Genomic DNA, 24,112 nt, shown 5'->3' with positions numbered 1-24,112 from the left:
TTCTCATCTTTCAGGATACATCGGGGGCTTATCTATAGCATTCCAGAATGCTGTAGATAAGCCCCTGATGCCGGTGGGCTTGGCTCACCTTCGATTTTGGAGGTGACAGGTTCCCTTTAAAGAGGTTGACCAGGACTATTTTTTTAGTTTTTAACCGATAGTAAAATATATATAAATTTTAGGCAGATAGTTGCAAATTACTTGGCTGTTCTACCCGGTGCAGACACTGAGTGGTCACCGACCTCTCCTACCGGCAATTCAGGTGTTCAACGTGTACACAGCCGCTCTTCCGACGGGCCGTGACTGCCAGCCTCAGGCTAATTGACAGCCTAATTCCAGATAAGAAGCAGAGAGCTGGCTGTCAATCACCACGACATCAGCAGTCACGGCCTATCGACAGCGCTGAGCTGAAGAGAAACCGCTGCTCTGTCGGCATGATGTCAGCAGAAGCCGCTGAATCGCAAGCAGTTGCGGTCTGTGACTGCTGTATGGGGGCAGACATCGGTGCTGGGCGCAACAGGTAAACAGCAGCTACCTGACTGTTAGTTTTTAGGCCCAGAGTAAGAAAAAAACAGATAAACCGTTTAACCCCTTCACACCGCAGCCCATTTTTGTTTCTGTTATATCCTCCCCTTTTTCCCAGAGCCATAACTGTTTTATTTTTTTATCCACATAGACATATCAAGGGCTTGGTTTTTGGGGGGACGAATTGTACTTTCTAATTAAACCATTAATTGTACCACAGTGTACTTGAAAACGGGAAAAAAAATTCCCGTGAAATTGTGAGAAATACACAATTCTGACATTGTTTTTTGGGAATTGTTTTGATCGTATACATTTTGTGGTAAAAATGACCATGCGAAATGATTCTCATTAATACGATTACAGCGAAATCGAACATGTCCAGTTTTTTATTATTTTAGTGGTGACAAAAATGTGAAGTTTGCAAACAGAAAAAAATTTTTAGTTGTCATTTTCCGAGACCCATAACGTTTTTATTTTTATGGAGCTGTGTGATAGCTTATTTTTTGGGAGGCGAGATGACATGTTTACTAGTACCATTTTGGGATAGATGTGACTTTTTGATTGCTAGTTAGGGCTCTTTCCCACTTGCAATGAAATCGGACGAATGCAATCCGATAAAAAATCGAATTGATTTCGGCACAATGTTATTCTATTATTGTGGCTTCATCTGCGTTTTTTTTCCAGCTCGGATTGAATAGCCATCGGACTAGAATAAAGTCGCAGCATGCCGCGATTATAATCAGAAATCGGATCGCATCCTGCAATAGAAGTCAATGGGTGCGAGAAAAAAATCACACAGCACTCGGACCATGCGAGTGCTGTCCGATTTTTACACACCGATCGCATTTGAAAAGCTGGTAATTCATTTGTGGGTACAGTAAAATCACATTTACAGGCTAGAATAGAATAGATATATACACATAGAAAAAAAAAATATATATATATTTATATATGTATATCTATATACATAATTGTCTAAGGGGTACTTCCGTCTGTCTGTCTGTCCTTCTGGTACTTCTGGTCTGTTCATTGGTCGTGGCCCCTGTCTATCATGGAGATCCAAGTCGCTGATTGGTCGCCGCAAAACAGCCACGACCAATCAGCGACGGGCATAGTCCGGAAGAAAATGGCCGCTCCATAATCCCCGCAGTCAGTGGCCGGCTCCATGCTCCCCGCAGTCCGTGTCCCCGGCGCTCCGCTCCCCGCAGTCACTGTCCACGGCGCTCCGCTCCCCGCAGTCAGTGTCCCCGGCGCTCCGCTCCCCGCAGTGTCCCCGGCGCTCCGCTCCCCGCAGTCAGTGTCCCCGGTGCCCACTCCATACTCCCCTCCAGTCACCGCTAACACAGGGTTAATGCCGGTGGTAACGGACCGTGTTGCCGCGGATAACGCATTCCGTTACCGCCACTATTAACCCTGTGTGTCCCCAACCTTTTACTATTGATGCTGCCTATGCGGCATCAATAGTAAAAAAAAGTAATGTTAAAAATAGTAAAAAAAAAACAGAAACCTGCTATACTCACCCTCCGTTGTCCGCTGAGGCGCTCGCTCCTGCCGCCATCTTCCTTTCCCAGCGATGCTTTGCAAAATTACCCACAAGACCTAGCGGTCTTGCGAGACCGCTTAGTCATATGGGTAATTTCGCAAAGCATCCTGGGAACGCAAGATGGCGGCAGCCGCGCACCCATCTGCACAGGATCCCAGGAGGCGGAGAGATGGGACGCAGAGGAGCAGCGACGAGAATGGTGAGTATGTTAAACTACAAGGGGCCCTCGGATCGCTAGGTGAGTATGTTTATTTTTTATTTTTTTTAACCTGTGACATACGTGGCTTGGTAATATACTACGTCACTGGGCAATATACTACGTGCCTCTGTGCTGTATACTACAAGGCTGGGCAATATACTACGTCACTGGGCAATATACTACGTCGCTGTGCAATATACTACGTGGCTCTGTGCTGTATACTACGTGGCTAGACAATATACTACGTCGCTGGGCAATATACTACGTGGCTCTGCTGTATACTACGTCGCTGTGCAATATACTACGTGGCTCTGTGCTGTTTACTACGTGACTGGGCAACATACTACGTGGCTAGGCAATATACTAGGTGACTGGACAATATACTACGTGGCTGGGCAATATACTACGTGACTGGGCAATATACTACGTGGCTGGGCAATATACTACATGACTGGGCAATATACTACGTGACTGGGCAATATACTACGTGGCTGGGCAATATACTACATGGCTGGGCAATATACTACGTGGCTGGGCAATATACTACGTGACTGGGCAATATACTATGTCGCTGGGCAATATACTACGTGGCTGGGCAATATACTACGTGGCTGGGCAATATACTACGTGACTGGGCAATATATTACGTTGCTGGCCAATATACTACGTGACTGGGCAATATACTACGTGGCTGGGCAATATACTACATGGCTGGACAATATACTACGTAGACATGCATATTCTAGACTACCCGATGCGTTAGAATCGGGCCACCATCTAGTGTGTATATATATATATGTGTATATGTACAGTGGGGCAAAAAAGTATTTAGTCAGTCAGCAATAGTGCAAGTTCCACCACTTAAAAAGATGAGAGGCGTCTGTAATTTACATCATAGGTAGACCTCAACTATGGGAGACAAACTGAGAAAAAAAAATCCAGAAAATCACATTGTCTGTTTTTTTAACAATTTATTTGCATATTATGGTGGAAAATAAGTATTTGGTCAGAAACAAACAATCAAGATTTCTGGCTCTCACAGACCTGTAACTTCTTCTTTAAGAGTCTCCTCTTTCCTCCACTCATTACCTGTAGTAATGGCACCTGTTTAAACTTGTTATCAGTATAAAAAGACACCTGTGCACACCCTCAAACAGTCTGACTCCAAACTCCACTATGGTGAAGACCAAAGAGCTGTCAAAGGACACCAGAAACAAATTTGTAGCCCTGCACCAGGCTGGGAAGACTGAATCTGCAATAGCCAACCAGCTTGGAGTGAAGAAATCAACAGTGGGAGCAATAATTAGAAAATGGAAGACATACAAGACCACTGATAATCTCCCTCGATCTGGGGCTCCACGCAAAATCCCACCCCGTGGGGTCAGAATGATCACAAGAACGGTGAGCAAAAATCCCAGAACCACGCGGGGGGACCTAGTGAATGAACTGCAGAGAGCTGGGACCAATGTAACAAGGCTTACCATAAGTAACACACTATGCCACCATGGATTCAGATCCTGCAGTGCCAGACGTGTCCCACTGCTTAAGCCAGTACATGTCCAGGCCCGTCTGAAGTTTGCTAGAGAGCATTTGGATGATCCAGAGGAGTTTTGGGAGAATGTCCTATGGTCTGATGAAACCAAACTGGAACTGTTTGGTAGAAACACAACTTGTCGTATTTGGAGGAAAAAGAATACTGAGTTGCATCCATCAAACACCATACCTACTGTAAAGCATGGTGGTGGAAACATCATGCTTTAGGGCTGTTTCTCTGCAAAGGGGCCAGGACGACTGATCCGGGTACATGAAAGAATGAATGGGGCCATGTATCGTGAGATTTTGAGTGCAAACCTCCTTCCATCAGCAAGGGCATTGAAGATGAAACGTGGCTGGGTCTTTCAACATGACAATGATCCAAAGCACACCGCCAGGGCAACGAAGGAGTGGCTTCGTAAGAAGCATTTCAAGGTCCTGGAGTGGCCTAGCCAGTCTCCAGATCTCAACCCTATAGAAAACCTTTGGAGGGAGTTGAAAGTCCGTGTTGCCAAGCGAAAAGCCAAAAACATCACTGCTCTAGAGGAGATCTGCATGGAGGAATGGGCCAACATACCAACAACAGTGTGTGGCAACCTTGTGAAGACTTACAGAAAACGTTTGACCTCTGTCATTGCCAACAAAGGATATATTACAAAGTATTGAGATGAAATTTTTTTTCTGACCAAATACTTATTTTCCTCCATAATATGCAAATAAAATGTTAAAAAACAGACAATGTGATTTTCTGGATTTTTTTTTTTCTCAGTTTGTCTCCCATAGTTGATGTCTACCTATGATGTAAATTACAGACGCCTCTCATCTTTTTAAGTGGTGGAACTTGCACTATTGCTGACTGACTAAATACTTTTTTGCCCCACTGTATATATATATGTGTATATATATATGTGTGTATATATATATATATATATATATATATATATATATATATATACCGGTATATATATATATATAGTACAGACCAAAAGTTTGGACACACCTTCTCATTCAAAGATTTTTCTGTATTTTCATGACTAAAAAAAGGTACATTCACACTGAAGGCATCAAAACTATGAAATAACACATGTGGAACTATATACTTAACAAAAAAGTGTGAAACAACTGAAAATATGTCTTATATTCTAGTTTCTTCAAAGTAGCCACCTTTTGCTTTGATTACTGCTTTGCATACTCTTGGCATTCTCTTAATGAGCTTAAAGTGGTAGTCACCGGAAATGGTCTTCCAACAATCTTGAAGGAGTTCCCAGAGATGCTTTGCACTTGTTGGCCCTTTTGCCTTCACTCTGCGGTCCACCTCACCCCAAACCATCTCGATTGGGTTCAGGTCTGGTGACTGCACCCCATCACTCTCCTTCTTGTTCAAATAGCCCTTACACAGCCTGGAGGTGTGTTTGGGGTCATTGTCCTGTTGAAAAATAAATGATGGTCCAACTAAACGCAAATCGGATGGAATAGCATGCTGCTGCAAGATGCTGTGGTAGCCATACTGGTTCAGCATGCCTTCAATTTTGAATACATCCCCAACAGTGTCACCAGCAAAGCACCCCCACACCATCACACCTCCTCCTCCATGCTTCACGGTGGGAACCACGCATGTAGAGTCCATCCGTTCACCTTTTCTGCGTCACACAAAGACACCGTGGTTGGAACCAAAGATCTCAAATTTGGACTCATCAGACCAAAGCACAGATTTCCACTGGTCTAATGCCCATTTCTTGTGTTTTTTAGGCCAAACAAGTCTCTTCTGCTTGTTTCCTGTCCTTAGCATTGGTTTCCTAGCAACTATTTTACCATGAAGGCCTGCTGCACAAAGTCTCCTCTTAACAGTTGTTGTAGAGATATGTCTGCTGCTAGAACTGTGTGTGGCATTGACCTGATCTCTAATCTGAGCTGCTGTTAACCTGCGATTTCTGAGGCTGGTGACTCGGATAAACTTATCCTCAGAAGCAGAGGTGACTCTTGGTCTTCCTTTCCTGGGGCAGTCCTCATGTGAGCCAGTTTCTTTGTAGCACTTGATGGTTTTTGCCACTGCACTTGGGGACACTTTCAAAGTTTTCCCAATTTTTCGGACTGACTGACCTTCATTTCTTAAAGTAATGATGGCCACTCGTTTTTCTTTACTTAGCTGCTTTTTCCTTGCCATAATACAAATTCTAACAGTCTATTCAGTAGGACTATCAGCTGTGTATCCACCAGACTTCTGCACAACACAACTGATGGTCCCAACCCCATTTCTAAGGCAAGAAATCACACTAATTAAACCTGACAGGGCACACCTGTGAAGTGAAAACCATTTCCGGTGACTACCACTTGAAGCTCATCAAGAGAATGCCAAGAGTGTGCAAAGCAGTAATCAAAGCAAAAGGTGGCTACTTTGAAGAATCTAGAATATAAGACATATTTTCAATTGTTTCACACTTTTTTGTTAAGTATATAATTCCACATGTGTTAATTCATAGTTTTGATGCCTTCAGTGTGAATGTACAATTTTCTTAGTCATGAAAATACAGAAAAATCTTTAAATGAGAAGGTGTGTCCAAACTTTTGGTCTGTACTGTGTATATCTATATATATAATTGCCTAAGGGTTTGTCTGTCTGTCTGTCCTGGAAATCCCACGTCTGATTGGTCGAGGCCGCCAGGCCTCGACCAATCAGCGACGGGCACAGCTTGGCAATGATGATGTCATAAAGGTTGCCTCGACCAATCAGCGACGGGCATAGTCTGCCGCGAATTCGCCTCGACCAATCAGCGACGGGCACAGTATCTACGTAGATGTCATAATGGTTGCCATGGCGACCATGATGTCATAAAGGTTGCCTCGACCAATCAGCGACGGGCACAGTCTGCCGCGAATTCTGGAATCATCATTGTCCATATACTATGGGGACATGCATATTCTAGAATACCCGATGCGTTATATATCTATATATATAATTGTCTAAGGGTTTGTCTGTCTGTCCTGGAAATCCCGCGTCGCTGATTGGTCGAGGCCGCCAGGCCTTGACCAATCAACGACGGGCACAGTCTCTGATTGGTCGAGGCTGGCTGGCCTGTGCGCGTCACTGATTGGTCGAGGCCGCCAGGTCTCGACCAATCAGCAACGGGCACAGTCTGCCACGAATTCTGGAATCATCATTGTCCTTCACTGCTGTCAAGTGCCGCCATTGTGTTGTCTAAGGGTCTAATTGTCTATTCTATTCTAGAATACCCGATGCATTTGAATCGGGGCAACATCTAGTATATATATATAATATAGTGGGACATTTATATGGATACACCTAACTAAATTGGGAATGGTTTGTGATATCAACTACCTGTTTGTGGCACATTAATATATGAGAGAGGGAAAACTTTTCAGGATGGGTGGTGACCATGGTGGCCATTTTGAAGTCGGCCATTTTGGATCCAACTTTATTTTTTCCAAATGGAAGAGGGTCATGTGACACATCAAACTTATTGAGAATTTCATAAGAAAAACAGTAGTATGCTTTGTTTTAACATAACTTTATTCTTTCATGAGTTATTTACAAGTTTATGACCACTTATAAAATGTGGTCAAAGTGCTGCCCATTGTGTTGGATTGTCAGTGCAACCCTCTTCTCCTACTCTTGACACACTGATAACAACACCACAGAAGAAATGCTAGGACAGACTTCCAGTATCCGTTGTTTCAGATGCTGCACATCTCGTATCTTCACAGCATAGACAATTGCCTTCAGGTGACCCCAAAGATCAAATTCTAAGGGGGTCAGATCGGGAGCCCTTGGTGGCCATTCAACTGGCCCACGACCACCATCATGATGATGTGTTGCCCTCTTTATGCACTGAAGATGGCATGTTCCCTGAGTTTTTCCAGCAAGATGGTGCACCACCACAATATGGGTGTCAGGTCCGAGCATTCCTACATGGACAGTTTTCTGGAATGTGGATTGGTCTTCGTGGGCCAATCATCAACCACAAAAAACGTCTGACTGCTGTGCTTGCCAACAAGGGTTTTGCCACCAAGTATTAAGTCTTGTTTGCCAGAGGGAAAATACTTATTTCTCACTGCAAAATGCAAATTCATGCATATAATTTATACAATGTGATTTTCTGGATTTTATTTTTGATATTCTATCTCTCAATGTTAAAATTAACCTACCCTTAAAATTATAGACTGTTCATGTCTTTGTCAATGGGCAAACTTACATAATCAGCAAGGGATCAAATACTTATTTACCGCACCGTGTGTGTATATATGTATATATACGTTGTATATATATATATATATATATATATATATATATATATATATATATATATATATATATATATATACATATATATTTGTACAGTGTGTGTGTATATGTATATATATATATACATACACAGACACACACACACACACACACAGTGTAGGCACACTTCTTCAACTGTGACAGACTGCATTTTCAAAAGACAAATCCAGAAAATTACATTATGATTTTTACATAATTAATTTGTATTTTCTTGCATGAAATAAGTATTTGATGCAATAGAAAAGCAGAACTTAAAGTCAACTTGTCACCCCCAAAATGGAAGTTGAGGTAAGCCCACCGGCATCAGGGGCTTATCTACAGCATTCTGGAATGCTGTAGATAAGCCCCTGATGGCGGTGGGCTTAGCTCAACTTCCATTTTGGGGTGACAGGTTCCCTTTAATATTTAGTTCAGAAACCTTTGCTTGTAATTACAGAGGTCAGATGTTTCCTGTAGTTCTTGACCAAATGTGCACACACTGCAGCAGGGATATTGGCCCACTCTTCCATACAGATCTTCCCCAGATTTTTAGGATTCGAGGCTGTTGCTGGGCAACATTGAGTTTCAGCTTTCTCCAGAGATTTTCTATTGGGCCCAAGTCTGGAGACAGGTTAGGCCACTCCAGACCTTGAAATGCTTCTTACTGATCCACTCCTTAGTTGCCAGTGGTGTGTTTCAGGTCATTGTCATGCTGGAAGACCCAGCCACGACCTATCTTGAATGCTCTTACTGAGGGAAGGAGGTTGTTGGACAATATCTCGCGATACATGACCCCATCCATCCTCACTTTAACACTGTGCAGTCTTCCTGCCCCCTTTGCAGAAAAGCACCCCAAAAGAAAGATGTTTCCCCCACCATACTTCTCGGTTGAGATGGTGTTCTTGAGGTTGTACTCATCCTTCTTCCTCCAAACACGGCAAGTGGAGTTAATTCTAAAAAGTTCTATTTTGGTCTCATCTGATCACATGACCATCTCCTATGCTTCCTCAGGGTCATCCACATAGTTATTGGCAAATTTCGTATGGGCCTGGACATGTTCTGGCATGAGCAGGGGGACGTTGTGTCCAGCAGGACTTTAATTTATGGTGGTGTAGTGTTGCTAACTGTAATGTTTGAGACTGTGGTCCCAACTCTCTTTAGGTCATTGACCAGGTCATCCCATATCCCATGTAGTTCTGGGCTGATTCCTGATGTTTCTCGGAATCTTCCTTGCCCCAGGAGGCGAGATATTTCATGGAGCCCCAGACCACGGAAGATTGACCGTCATCTTGTGTTCCTTCCATTTTCTAATAATTGTGCCAATAGTTGTTGCCTTCTCAACAAGGTGATTGTCTGTTGTCCTGTAGCCCATTCCAGCCATTGGCGAGTGTATAACTTTGTCCCTGGTGTCCTTAGACTACTCTTTTGTCTTTACCATGGTGGAGAGGTTGGAATATGATTGATTTAGTGTGAACAGGTGTCTTTTACACAGGTAACAAGTTCAAACAAGTGTACTTAATACAGGTAATGAGTGCAGAGTAGGAGGGCTTCTTAAAGAAAAACTAACAGGTCTGTGAGAGTTAGAATTCTTGCTGGTTGGTACGTGATCCAATACTTATTTCATGCAATAAAATGTAATGTAATTATTTAAAAATCAAACAATCTGATTTTTTGTTTTTTAGTTTTAGATTCTGACTCTCACAGTTGAAGTGTACCTACGATAAAAATTACAGATCTTTCCATTCTTAAACTCAATGACATTAAATAATATATAAATGTATATATGTATATATTATTTAATGTCATTGAGTATATAATTATATCCACTTTCTATATTGTCTTTGTGTCATTTATAACACAACAGGACCATAAAAGTTGAAGTATATTATAACCTAGCAGTATCTGCGAGGAATGTAATAATAATTTTTATTCTGTAGACTCACAATATTTTGTTTCCTTTGAATCAATAGAAGCTAGGCTCAGATGTATCAAACATTCAGCGGGAGAAAGAACTTTTGGAGCAAACTATAGGGCAGATGACCCAACAGCTGGCCCATGCCAAGAGGTCACTGGAAATAGTGAGCCCTGTGTCCTTGGATCAACCTGCAGTAATTCCACTAACACCCTCTAAAACCTCAGATGTGGAAATAAAGCAACTCCAGAACAAACTAAAGGTAAAAGCGAGGATTATGTCACAAAATAGCCTTTACCCTTTTATTGTCCTAGCATTGTATCCCTTATTGAAAGCAATGTTGATGGTAAAGTTCCCCAAGTTGCTGCTCTGTGTTTTCACTTGTTTTGGTATCTCAGTCCATAATGGCTTCAGTCCACTCATGAACTCGCTTTGCTTTGTACAAGCCAGTTATTTGTTTCACTGTTAACAAGATTGTCCTTTGAAAGAAAAATCATATTTGTAGATGAAGTTCAGGGGAGGGGGAGAAGTCAAGGAAGGATACCTTCCAAAAGACTGAATGGACTCCTACCTTTAAGAAGAAGTTCATGATCAGAGTGCCCGAGACCATAGTACAGGATATGAAATTAGGCTCAAGAGAGTGGATTTTTTTGGCTACAGAACTCGTGGAGCGTTATCTACCATGTGATCTATGATCTCGAGTCATGCCAGTTTCTTAAAGAGCTCCTCACTGACACTACTAACCAGGAGTACAAGCTTTGCAGGACAGATGAGAACAATGGAAAAGAAAGCTGATGTGAAGGGAGAAATTGGACAGAAGCTGATACATGTGTTGGGGTCATTAGTAAGGGTGAAGTTTTGATCTAGTATTTTCTTCTCCTTTTCTTTCTGCAAAGGCTTTCAGGTTTCAGATTCTTTCATGTCTAGTTTTGATCTTGAGTTAGCTCATTGATTGTTCCAACACACATGATCCCTGTTACTTTTGTCCCTTTAAACATCTGTTCTCGTTCTTATTAAAGCATCTGCAGTCTTTTACTTCTTGTCTATGAATAGTGCCAGAATGCCCCAACAGTATAGTCAGAGTACATGTCAGACTGCTGAAGATCATTTATTCATGTAATTACCATAGATGTTTGAAAAGCCATGGTCAGATGGCAACCTTATTGTCACTGCTGCGGCACAATGCTGTATCACACATTCATGTTATAAAATGAATATTCCTGAGAGCTCCATATAAATGAAAAGATTATACTGTGGGACTTGAAACATTTGAAAACACACAGACACAAAAATGATGCAATATAACCAGGGACTGCCTTTATGGACTGATTTCCCACAATTGTCTATTTCACATTCCTTTCTGTTGCATACTAAGTATTATGGTATTAATTTTAAGATAAAAATAAAAATGCCACAATTATAAAAATTTATATTTGTTGGCTAGACTAAGAGGAATGCAAGAGTATAGATCAGTGATGGAAAACCTTTTAGAGACCGAGTGCACAAACTGCAACCCAAAACCCACTTATTTATTGCAAAGTGCCACCACGGAAATTTAACCCAAACACTGAGGTTTTAGTGTAGAAAAAAACAACTCCTACAGAGAGCAGGGGGCAGCAGAGTACACATAGGGGCTACAGATAGGGGCAGGGTTACCAGTCTACAGATAAAAATAAATATGCTTCCTATCCTTATATATACTCCCCCCATCCTGGTATATGTCCCTCATCCTGGTATATGCACCCTCATCCTGATATATTCACCCATACCCTGGTGCCCCCCCACATCCTGGTATATGCCACTTATCCTGGTATATACACAGACATTTAGGTATATGCACCCACATCCTATTGTATGCCACTAGTGATGAGCGAGTGTACTCGTTGCTCGGGTTTTCCCGAGCACGCTCGGGTGACATCCGAGTATTTATGACTGCTCGGAGATTTAGTTTTCATTGCGGCAGCTGAATGATTTACAGCTACTACCCAGCCTGAGTACATGTGGGGGTTGCCTGTTTGCTAGGGAGTCCCCCATATATCATCAAGCAGGCTAGTAGCTGTAAATCATTCAGCTGCCGCGATGAAAACTAAATCTCTGAGCAGTCAAAAATACTCGTATACCACCCGAGCAACGAGTACACTCGCTCATCACTATATGCCACTCATCCTGGTATGTGCCTTTCATCCTTGTATATGCCCCCTTTCTAGTATAGCCCTTCGTCCATGTTCATGCACTTATTGACACCTCTCCATTATTAACCGGGCTTAATGTCACCTTACAATAGCAAAGTGACATTAATCCCTTATTACCCCATAGTGGGAAAGGGGCTAAGTACTGGAATTGGTGCATCTTACAGATGCGCCATTTCTGGGGCGGCTGCAGACTGGTATTCGTAGCCGGGGAGGGCAAATATCCATGGCCCCTCTCTAGGCTATGAATATCAGCCCGCAGCTGTCTGCGTAGCCTTTCTGGCTATAAAATATAAGAGGACCCCACGTGTTTTTTTTGGTGGGTCCCCCTATTTTAATAGATAGTAAAGGCTATTCAGACAGCTGCGGGCTGATATTCATAGCCTAGGAAGGGGCCATGGGTATTACCCCCTTCCCAGGCTTTTTTTTTTAATAAACATCGGCCTTGCTATTATATATCTATGGATAGATATATGGATAGATAGATATATCTATCCATAGATAGATCTATGAATAGATCTATCTATCTCATTCCTTCTATCTATCTATCTATCTCATTCCTTCTAGCTATCTCTTCTTTCAATGTTCTTTTTATTAGGAAAAAGACAACATATTACAAACTTTTTCATGGAAACAACTGTAACAAGTTGAAGACAACTAAAGAATTACAGGCATAACAATCCTCATATATCGGGTATTATTTCAACTAAACCTGCATTATCATATTTTACAGTTAACTACTTGTTAGGAAAAAAAAAACATTTAAAACATTAGATTGAGAGAGAAGAAGTAGAAAAGAAAAAGGCCTCAAGATAGAGGATAAAAGGAGGATGAGAGGGAAGAGGGGGGAGAGGAGAGACGGGGGAGGTGGGGGAGACACCCTGGGATGGAATGCGATTATGTTGAGATTGTCGCAAGATAGGTTGACTGAGTCCTAAAGTGGATCCATGGTGCCCAAACATTAAGGAATGCAGTGATGGTGTGGTTGACCCTTGCCGCCAGCTCCTCAACCTGAAACAGTTGATCAATTTTTGAATACAGTTGTTGGCTCGTGTGTATTGTAGGCGAGTTCCAGTTAATCGGGATCAGAGATTTCCCAGCCGCCAGAATAAATAGAGCTAGTTTGTTGGCACAATTATCATTAGGCCAGATATGTAAATTTAGGAAGACATTTTCTGGTTCCAGAGTGACTCTCCTCCCCAGCAACTTGCTTATAACCAAGGCCACCTCACCCCAAATATCTCTATCTCATTCCTTCTATCTATTTATCTCATTCCTTCTATCTAATCATTTGTCTCATATCTATCTATCTATCATCTATCTCATCCCATCGATCGATCGATCGATCGATAGATAGATAGATAGATGGATAGATAGGAGGAATGAGATGGATAGATAGGAGGAATGAGATGGATAGATAGATGATAGACAGATAGATATGAGATAGATAGATAAGCTTTATTTAAAGCAAAAATAGACAAAAGTGCGATAAAAAAAAAAATCAAGTAACATCAAAAACGCACTAAATACTCATCATGGGCATTTAGCCTAAGGCTTTATTCACACATCAGTACTTCTGATCAGTATTTCTATGCCAAAACCAGGAGTGTTTCCCATACCCTGAACGTTTGACTTTCAAACACGGATACAAAATACTGACCAAGTAATGACATGTGAAAAAGCCCTAAAAGTTACTTGGGTTGAGAGCAATGACTGTTATTTGCTTGGTCTCATCTCCAACCTTGACGTGTAATAAGTATTTACCAGGAATTTGATAATACTTCTGGACATTTTACACAATGATTCAAAAGCGCCAAATAAAAAAAAACAAGCTTTACGTGCAAAATCACAAGGTAGAATTTGTAATAAGGCGTGCAAAATTTAATATGAAATATGTTCTTTTTAATGGCTTGTCCGGAAGGTAAAAATGTTTAGACAGGGTTAAAGAACATAGACGAAGCCATTCTTCCATTTCAACTCTGCCCGGCACTCCCCCAGTCTTTTTCTGCTGTAGGGATGATGTCCAGATACAAGGATTGTGTGACCACTACTGGATGAGACCCTCATTATGAGCCATTTGTTAAAAAAAAAAAAAAAAAAAAGCCCATCTCGATCCACTTTTCATTTACTTCTATGTTGTTCACGCCACAGTATATGAAGGCGCTACTGCATGTTTATTTATCTGCAAGTAATGATTGGTGACCTCCTGTAAGAAATACTGGAAAGTCGGAAATCTACAATTTCACTCTTCGTAATGATTTATACCATTTTACTATTCTGCCGTTGTGAATGGAGTTCTTTTTCTTCCCCAGCTCCATGCGCAGCCCTCGTGTTATTGTTTGTAACGTTATACCTTCTTTCCATGTATTTCTACTTCTCTTTTATGAAGTGATTGTATATTTAAACCTTCGAGCACAGGGAGGCAACTACTATATGGAAAGACCTCCCAGATAGATTAAACCGAGCTCATAAGTGTTCATACGTTATTTTTTTATATACGGTATATATATTTTTATCTCTACCTTAGAACATGACTGTCGAAATGGCAAAACATTCCTCGACAATTAAAGCCATGAAAAATGAAGTCCAGGAAAAGGAAGAACGAATTCGGGAACTGCAGGAAAGGTACTGTATCATTTCCAAATTTTTCTTTCGAGTTGTGCTGCGATCCATTGAGTTTGTTGCCATCTTGTGGCGGTAGCCGACCTTTTTCGTCCAACATCTTCATTTCTCGTGAGCGTTCTCACAGATTTTAACGCTTACGGAATTTTGGGTCAGGGGAGGTAGAGAGTTTGAGGTGTTAATTCTCTACATTTGTTTTTCGTTTCTCCGTTTTAAGTTTTAATATTACAGATGGATTTTCTGCTTTCACAAGAAAGCTGGGAAGTGCAGCTGAAGGTCACAAATTGTGTGAACTCATAAATGATTTGATGGAGTAACCAAAGTTAGATTGAGACCCCAGAGTGGACTTAATCACCCTTGATGTAAATTCAAATCAGTGCCGAGAGCAGAGGAATCTTTCAGATACAGTAATTCTTTGCCTGGGGGCTGAGAGACGTGTCAAGGTTTAGCTGCTTAAACTGGATTAAGCACCAAAGCTTATATGTATAACAAGTGCAAAAGGACAGTTTTGTTTGTTTAGATATGGATTGATTTGGGTCTTTTAAAAGAGAAGAATTGTAGAGTACTGTAATAGTTTACAAATCATAGCTACTTCTTTTTTTTTTTCCCTCCTTTTGGGTTATGGGACTTTGAAGTAAATTGGTCTTGCCGAGTCTTTCTTCTATATATAATGGTTCTTTGCTTGCCATTGCCCTAATTAGATACTACTAATTACTTTTTTTATCCGGTGTATGGCTATGGCAGATTCATCCAGGATGAGGTTAACGGAAAAATGGCCACAGATTTCAAATCCTTTCACTTAATTTAGTTTTATTTTTCGTTCTTCGGCTACTCGCGTTTTCTTTCTTCTTGATTAACGAAGAAGCTTTAGAAATAGAGCTCCAGGATTGTTGTATTTCTAAAGCCGAGGAATATTACTATTGCTCCGAACACCTTCTATTACTTTATAGTATTAATACAAGCAAAACGTTTTTGTTTTGTTTTTTTGCATATGGTTGTATTGTAAACCAATGTCATGCTTTGCTTCGCTCGGCAGGAAAAATGGTATCGGAACACTTAGTAGGTATAGTAAGTGGGAGTGTAAAAAAGAAAAGTTAATGACTCTGTAGACCTATAATAGTTAAATATATGCTTAGAATGATTAATTGTTAACACAGAAACACCTCTGCAGTCTCAAAAGGTTACCCAGAAAAGTGTCTGGAAATGTCAGGAAAAAAAAGAGGACCTGCAGTTGTTGTAGAAGAACATTACATGTTTAAGCGGACTTTCTAATAGAGGAAAAGAAATGACAAAAAGCAATATATTTCACTGTCATGTGTGATCTTTAACAGGATCAGCCCACAATACAGCACATTTTACCAGCGTAGAACATACTTGTTTATTATGTATAATTTCAGGATAAATATATAGTAATTGTTTTTTTTTTTAGATTATTACATTTCCTCCTAATGAATATTGATGTGTAATATATAATTTTAGTTCTGTAGTGTTTTCCGACTGTATCCACTTCCAGCGTTGTGGTCGCTAGTATGCTCTGAGTATTCTCATATATCTGTTCTTACCAGGAATATGGCTCTACAAAATAAAGGTATAGCTTTTTACCCTTCCTATTCCCATATCCTACTAGAAACTATTCATAATTGTGCATCTTTTTAGCCATTTCTATAGTGTGCAGTGCCTTTATGGGAAGAAATAGTTATAAGCGAACAAAGGAGATTTGTAGCAACATAAATTAGTATTAATGTTCTTTTTATTTTTATTACACCTTGTTTCTATGTTCACCATATGATATTTCCTGATTTTTTTTTTCCACTCCGAGAACCATCAGTTTGGCCCCCAAATATTTACGTGTAAGGGTCTGTGCACACTTTGTATTTTTAGCACATTTTTTTCTTCTCAGTTTCGTCAAAAAGCTTGAAATATTTCCTAGTATCAGAAAAGAGACTCCTGAAGCCTCTTGCACACGTTGCTAATTTTTTCTTTGCTGAATTGGTGCAGATGTAAATCTGCAGAATGTAATTTTTTTTTACCCATAATTATGAGTGGGGAAAATGCATAAAAATAAACACATAAAAAATGCATTTATTTTAAACCGCATTTTTCCTACCAACGCATCAGATTTTTCGCCTGCAAATACTGAACGTTTGCACATTCCCTTATACTGATTTTGTCTTATTCTATGTAAGGGCATTTTGATTTAAAAAATTTCTCAAGCGAAAATATTTTAATCACCACATTTTACCCGGCTGAGTACAATATATGGTATTCAGCTATCATACAACACTTTTCATTACTAGAACCTGATTGTCACAAGAGTTGCCCTAGATTTTTGGGGAAGACGTGTTCCCTGAGTTCCAAGATAGTATCCTGAGCCCTGCATCATTAGAACATTAATGTCCGCATGTTCTTATGGAAGTACTTTTACCCTATAGCTTGTTTGTGTGTACTTTTTCTTACTATGTGTCTCTTTGGATGTTTCTGGTTGTGGTATTTCTAGGCACTAAGTAATTATTGGAAATGATGCTTATGAATTCTTCATTGAGCCCCATTTACCCGGCTATAACTGCTCGATTGCAGTGCTGTTCCCGCAGGAACCCTAGAGACATCCTGGTTATTTGTTGAAATCTTGTTAAAATAAATGCTTATGTTTGTAAAATAACAACTTGGGAGTCTGTAGTTGATATCTTTTATTGGCTAAACTAGATGGTGGCCCGATTCGAACGCATCGGGTATTCTAGAATATGCATGTCCACGTAGTATATTGCCCAGCCCACGTAGTATATTGCCCAACCACGTAGTATAATGCCCAGCCACGAAGTATATTGCCCAGCCTCGTAGTATACTGCCCAGCCACGTAGTATATTGCCCAGCCACGTAGTATATTGCCCAGTCACGTAGTATATTGCCCAGCCACGTACTATATTGCCCAGCTACGTAGTATATTGCCCAGCGACGTAGTATATTGCGCAGCCACGTAGTATATTGCCCAGTCACGTAGTATATTGCCCAGCCACGCAGTCTATTGCCCAGCCACGCAGTCTATTGCCCAGCCACGCAGTCTATTGCCCAGCTATGTAGTCTATTGCCCAGCTATGTAGTCTATTGCCCAGCTACGTAGTATATTGCCCAGCTACGTAGTATATTGCCCAGCTACGTAGTATATTGCCCAGTGACGTAGTATATTGCCCAGTCATGTATATTGCCCAGTGACGTAGTATATTGCCCAGTGACGTAGTATATTGCCCAGCCATATAGTATATTGCCCAGCCACGTAGTATATTGCACAGCGACGTAGTATATTGCCCAGTCACGTAGTATATTGCCCAGCGACGTAGTATATTGCCCAGCCACGTAGTATATTGCACAGCAACGTAGTATACAGCACAGAGCCACGTAGTATACAGCACAGAGCCACGTAGTATACTGCCCAGCCACGTAGTATGTTGGCCAGTCACGTAGTATATTTCCCAGCCACGTAGTATATTGGCCAGTCACGTAGTATATTGCCCAGCCACGTATGTAACAGGTTAAAAAAGACTTAAAATAAAAAATAAACATATACTCACCTTCCGAAGGCCCCTTGTAGTCCTGGCGCCTGTGTGCGGTGCACGCGGCAGCTTCCGTTCCCAGAGTTGGTATGAGCGCAGGACCTGTGATGACGTCGCGGTCACAAGACCGTGACGTCATGGCAGGTCCTTCTCGCATAGCATACTTGGCATCGGAACCTGCCGCTTGCACTGCCAAGGACAGGGCGCGACGCCGGAGGGTGAGAATAACTTTTTTTTTTTTATTATTATTTGTAACATTAGATCTTTTTACTATTGATGCTGCATACGCATCGTCAATAGTAAAAAGTTGGTCACACAGGGTTAATAGCTGCGTTAATGGAGTGCGTTACACAGCGGTCCATTAACGATGGCATTAACCCTGTGTGAGGGCTGACTAGAGGGGAGTCAAATACATCAGATAGGGATTATATACATATCTGATGTATTTAAAAACCTGATCATCTGTATTGTACCTGTATAAGCAGGGTTCAGAGAGAAAAAAAACGTATTAACTAAATACCCTGTATTTTTTTTTCTTCATTTTTTGACTAGCACTTGCTTATTTACTGTGACTTTTTTACAACAGAGTATTTTTCACCTCTCTGTGCGTTTTTGTGTCTTCAAGTTCTTTGGTGGTGTGAACAGGTTTCTACAGACTTGTTCACTATGCAAGTAGCCCATGTGTTTTTGGTCCTATAATTGTTCTCTTGTTTCTACAAGACTGGGGAGTCCACCACTCCTTTGTGGGTCATTTCCATTGTAGCTGTTCCTGCATGTCCACATGTATATTTTTTCCTTCTGAACCCTGCTTATAGAGGTACTATACAGATGATCAGGTTTTTAAATACATCAGATAGGTATTATATGCATTAGATAGGACTGCTCTATTATGGTATACCTTGGCAATTGGTGGAGCAGCTTAACATACATTTTTTTGCAAAAAAAAAAAAACGTATTGACTAAATACCCTGTATTTTTTTCATTTTTTGACTAGCACTTGCTTATTTACTGTGACTTTTTTTCAACAGAGTATTTTTGACCTCTCTGTGCATTTTTGTGTCTTCAAGAAATGTATGGTGTATATTTGCAGGAATGCATATGCCATATCTGTGGCAGAAATTGTGATGAATTTCTGGAGCCTACTCAATTACAGCCCTTGCAGCCATTTTTATTGTATTTATTGTGTTTTTTGCACTTCCACTAGCCTGCAGCCATTGCTGTGTGGTTTTTTTGCTATTACTTGCATTTCATGCAATTTTATTGTATGTTATTATGTCTTTATATTGTTCTAATGTGGTTACCTACCATGCACTATTTGTCACACCTTCACATGTAATTTTATCGTGTATCACTTTTACTTGCTTAGCAAGCTGGTTATAATTATGCATCTACTTATTGTGGCATCTATATTCTGCACATTTTACACTTATAGTGGCTGCTCCGGTGTTTATTGGTGTGGGCACTGTGGTGCGCATGTGTGCCGCCTTCTGGTGGTGGCCGTGGGTGACGGCGTCTTGTCCTGGTCTCTGCTGGGGCCGTGCGTCTGTCTCCGCGCACGTGTTTCATGTGGGCGGGGCTTCGCGTTGGGTCCGGCATGCCTGGTGACGCCCTCGTCCGCTCCTGCTTCCGGTTTTGTTGGCGTTCACATGCGCCACTCACACAGTGTCCTTACTATTCCGGTGGGCTGATTGGGCGATCTGCCTTATTTAACACCCTGGTTCTCTAAGGATGCCATCCCCCAGAAGAAGGCTTAAGCGCCGAAACGCGCGTTGGGGACGGTGGCACCTCAGAGCTCCAGTGTTCACCTAGGTACGTACTTTCATTACTTGATCCTTTTGTGGGTCTTTTTTCGCTCTCGGTGTACAGGTGGTATACAGCCCCCCACACTCTCTTTGTGCATATATGTATCTCTGCACATTGTATCGGTTTATCTAGTCCTGAGCATAATCTACTGCATGTGTATGTACATACCTGAGGGAACCTGTCTCTGGTGCCACCTGCTTCTGGCTCACCCTGTCACATTCCCTTTTTTGTTTATTTTGTGTTCTTACTCTAAATATATTTAATAAACTTTGTTGCTTTTATATTTGGTATTTATTGGTGCTTTTTTCTTATATGATTTGTGTTATTAGTGGCACTTACCTCTATACTTTTGCACCATTCCTGACGTGGTAGTGGGTGCAGACCTTATCTTTTTTGCTCTATATTGATGCTGTGTATTTTCACAGATTCTTTTAGGTCTAATGGATTACAGATCCAGGGATGTGGCCTGGCAATCACAGGTTGCACAGGTGTTTGACAGTGGTTCTGCTAGTGCAGCAACAGGTGATCAAGGGGATATTACAGCATTGCAATTGCATATTAAAAAATTGCTGCATAAACGGACTAAGATTTGGTGGAACAGGGCGTTCCTGGAGAATTATCTCAAAAAGAACCTTATACCACGTGGCCTACGTATTCAGGTTTTTCCCTCCTTCCCGATTACTGACGATACATTTACCACTAGATGGGAGGAAGTCTGCACTAAAGCATCCTTTCAATTTATGGAACTACTGGTTGAGTACAATAAGAAATCTGTTTTGTCACTGGAAACTGAGATTGATGGTCTCTTTGTGGAGTATAAGAAGCTGGCCTCTGCAGAGAATATTCTGGCATTTAACAATACTTTAGATAAAAGCTCAGCGGATTGGGAATCCCAGATTAAAACTACACACGCTAAGAAACTACTTCGTGCTAATACTGATTTCCAACGTAAAACTGTATATAGATGGAAAAAAACAGTTTTTAATAGGAGTCAGAGATCCCCTTCCGTCTCCTCGGTTTCATCTTCTGGGGAAACATCGGATACATCACAGCGCTCTATGCAAACCCGTTTTGGCAACTCTGGCAAGAGGAAGTGGGACCAGAAATCTAATAGTAATAAGCGTGGCCCAGAGCGTTTGAATAAAAACGATGCCCTTAAGGTAATTAATTTATCAGAGCACAATTTAAGTTCAGATGAGATCTGTTTACTTTCTAAAGGCCTTACATTTTCTCCCAGCATGCGGTTTGATCCCTTCGTGGCCCTTAAGGACCTACATATGTTTGCTAGGTCTCTTATTTTTAAAAAATGGCACCACAGTGACGACATTCAACAGGCTTTTCCTCTACCCGAAGAACAGTTGGCCCTTAGAATGCTGGAGGAACTGGCCCGGGAGCATATTGGTCCTTCTTTGGGTAGGTTGCCGTCATCTTTACGCCCGAGGTCTGCCAGGTTCCCGCCCTTGTCTCTATGCCCCAATGTCGACATATTTGTCAGACTTGTTTCTAATGAGTTTGACAGGATTTCCACGTCTACTAGTTATAACAACTTGTCTAAGGCTGAAGCCTTGGGTTTGAGCAGACTAAAAAAACTTAAAGATGTGGTTTTCAAACCGGCTGACAAGGGCGGGAACGTGGTGATCTGGCCTATCAAGATGTATCTCTCTGAGGCTTACCGTCTCCTCAGAGATGCCTCTTGTTACAAGAAACTAACCTTCAATCCTCTTGTTTCCTATAAGGGGGAATTGTCAAAAATTGTACTAAGGGCTTTGGATGACGGCATAATCACTCAACAAGTACGTGATGTTCTGTTGATTAAGGATCCTCGCATATCTACACTGTACCTCCTCCCTAAGGTGCACAAGAACCTGCGCAGTCCTCCAGGTAGGCCTATCATCTCTGGGGTGGGTGGGCTTACGGAGGGCATCGGTAAGTATATTGACTCGTTCCTCAAACCCCTGGTGGAGACCATTCCTTCTTATTTGAAGGACACTTCTGATTTCCTCAAAAAGATTGACTCCGTACATATTGACGAGGATATGATCCTGGTCACATGTGACGTTGAGTCGCTTTATACGAATATTCGTCACCAGGATGGTTTGAGGGCGGTCCTATACTTTTTGTCCATGACTAGCTTCTCCTCCAGGGACAATGATTTTTTGATTATTCTGTTACGTTTTTTGTTAACTCACAATTTTTTCTTATTCAATGGGTCCTTCTACCTGCAGCTCCAGGGAACTGCGATGGGCGCGGCTTGTGCGCCTTCTTATGCAAATCTGTTCCTGGGGCTGTGGGAGAAGAACCTCTTCTCGTCAGATCAGGGTCCATCAATGGAGCGGGTCATTTTTTGGGCCCGCTACATTGATGATATTTTCCTGATCTGGCGGGGTACCACTTATGAGTTGCAGTCTTTCTTTTCTGAATTGAACAACAATGATTTGAATATTCATTTGTCATACAAATTTGATTTTGATTCGATTGATTTTTTGGATGTCTCTGTGAGGAGGGGTGAAAATGGTGTCTTGCTTGCCGATGCCTTCCGTAAGGAGACAGCGGTCAATTCTGTACTGCATGCCTCATCTTCCCACCCACCTCATGTGATTAATTCTGTCCCTGTTGGCCAGTTTCTCCGCATCAAGAGGATCTGTTCGTCTAATGAAGCTTTTGAGGTACAAGCTAGAGAGATGACGCAACGATTCTTGGAAAGGGGTTATAGCAAGAGGTGTCTCAAGAGAGCGTATAACAGAGCTAGAAATACTGGAAGGCACCAATTGTTATATTCTGCTGGCACAACCAAGGAAAACTCACAGGTAAGATTGGTCACACAATATCATTCTCAATGGAGGAGTATGTATGATATTGTCACCAAATACTGGCCGATTCTTCTGGCCGATCCAATCCTCAGCCAATATTTACCATCCCAACCATCAATCACGGCCCGCAGATCCCAAAATCTGGGTGACCATCTTGTAAAGAGTTATCTTACACCTAGTCCTCCACCTTCCATCTTCTCTGCTGGCTCCGCCCATCGAGTCAGTGTTTGGGGATGCCAACCCTGTGGCAGGTGTGTGGCATGCCCCAACATTGTCCCCGCTCAGGACTTTTTTTCTTCAGATGGCCGTAAGTTCGTGATCACACAAACTATCACGTGTACAACCACTATGGTTGTATATTATGCATCATGCCCATGTAACAAGATTTACGTGGGCCTTACCACACGAGCATTAAAAATACGAACACGGGAACATGTCCGCGATATTCTAGCAGCAGCCAAAGAGGACAATGTTGAGGCCTTGAAAACCATCCTGCGCCATTTTAGAAAATTCCATTCCTGTGACCCCTCTGGCTTCCATGTGAAGGGTATTGACCGGATTGTTTCTGGTCTACGTGGTGGTAATTCTAGTCGCCTATTGGCGCAGAGAGAATCTTATTGGATTTGGAGGCTCCGCACAGTTCATCCGCAAGGCCTTAATGAGGTTCTTAGTTTCGCCCCGTTTCTATAAATCCCCCTTGATAAACTTGTTGCTTTTTTAATTTTGGCATTTTTAACATCTGGTGTTATTTTATTGTTTAACAATATCTTTAATTTTTTATCCTGTTTTTAGTGCTTACTTCACTTATTCGTATGTTCATTCAGCCCCAGAAGAAACTACTGCATTTCGTCCTTGTACTCATCGTGGATCTATCTACGTTTATCCTACAGTGCCTTGCAGCCATTTTTATTGTATTTATTGTGTTTTTTGCACTTCCACTAGCCTGCAGCCATTGCTGTGTGGTTTTTTTGCTATTACTTGCATTTCATGCAATTTTATTGTATGTTATTATGTCTTTATATTGTTCTAATGTGGTTACCTACCATGCACTATTTGTCACACCTTCACATGTAATTTTATCGTGTATCACTTTTACTTGCTTAGCAAGCTGGTTATAATTATGCATCTACTTATTGTGGCATCTATATT

The 24,112-nt window shown here is 41.4% G+C and overlaps 1 protein-coding gene across 1 annotated transcript in view; it reads left to right on the top strand.

Annotated features, from left to right (window-relative positions):
- Positions 1–24,112, top strand: part of CNTLN (centlein) — a 537,174-nt gene that overhangs the window by 424,577 nt on the left and 88,485 nt on the right. Inside the window, exons 20-21 of the mRNA XM_069766280.1 lie at positions 10,050–10,253; positions 14,708–14,805. Of these exons, the coding sequence (XP_069622381.1) occupies positions 10,050–10,253; positions 14,708–14,805 (302 nt within the window). The remainder of the gene's footprint in view (positions 1–10,049; positions 10,254–14,707; positions 14,806–24,112) is intronic.

This window comes from Ranitomeya imitator, chromosome 1 (genome assembly GCF_032444005.1).
Source record: "Ranitomeya imitator isolate aRanImi1 chromosome 1, aRanImi1.pri, whole genome shotgun sequence".
Taxonomy (NCBI): domain Eukaryota; kingdom Metazoa; phylum Chordata; class Amphibia; order Anura; family Dendrobatidae; genus Ranitomeya; species Ranitomeya imitator.
The sequence above is the reverse complement of the archived record's forward strand: the minus strand, read 5'-3'. Positions and strand labels throughout refer to the sequence as shown.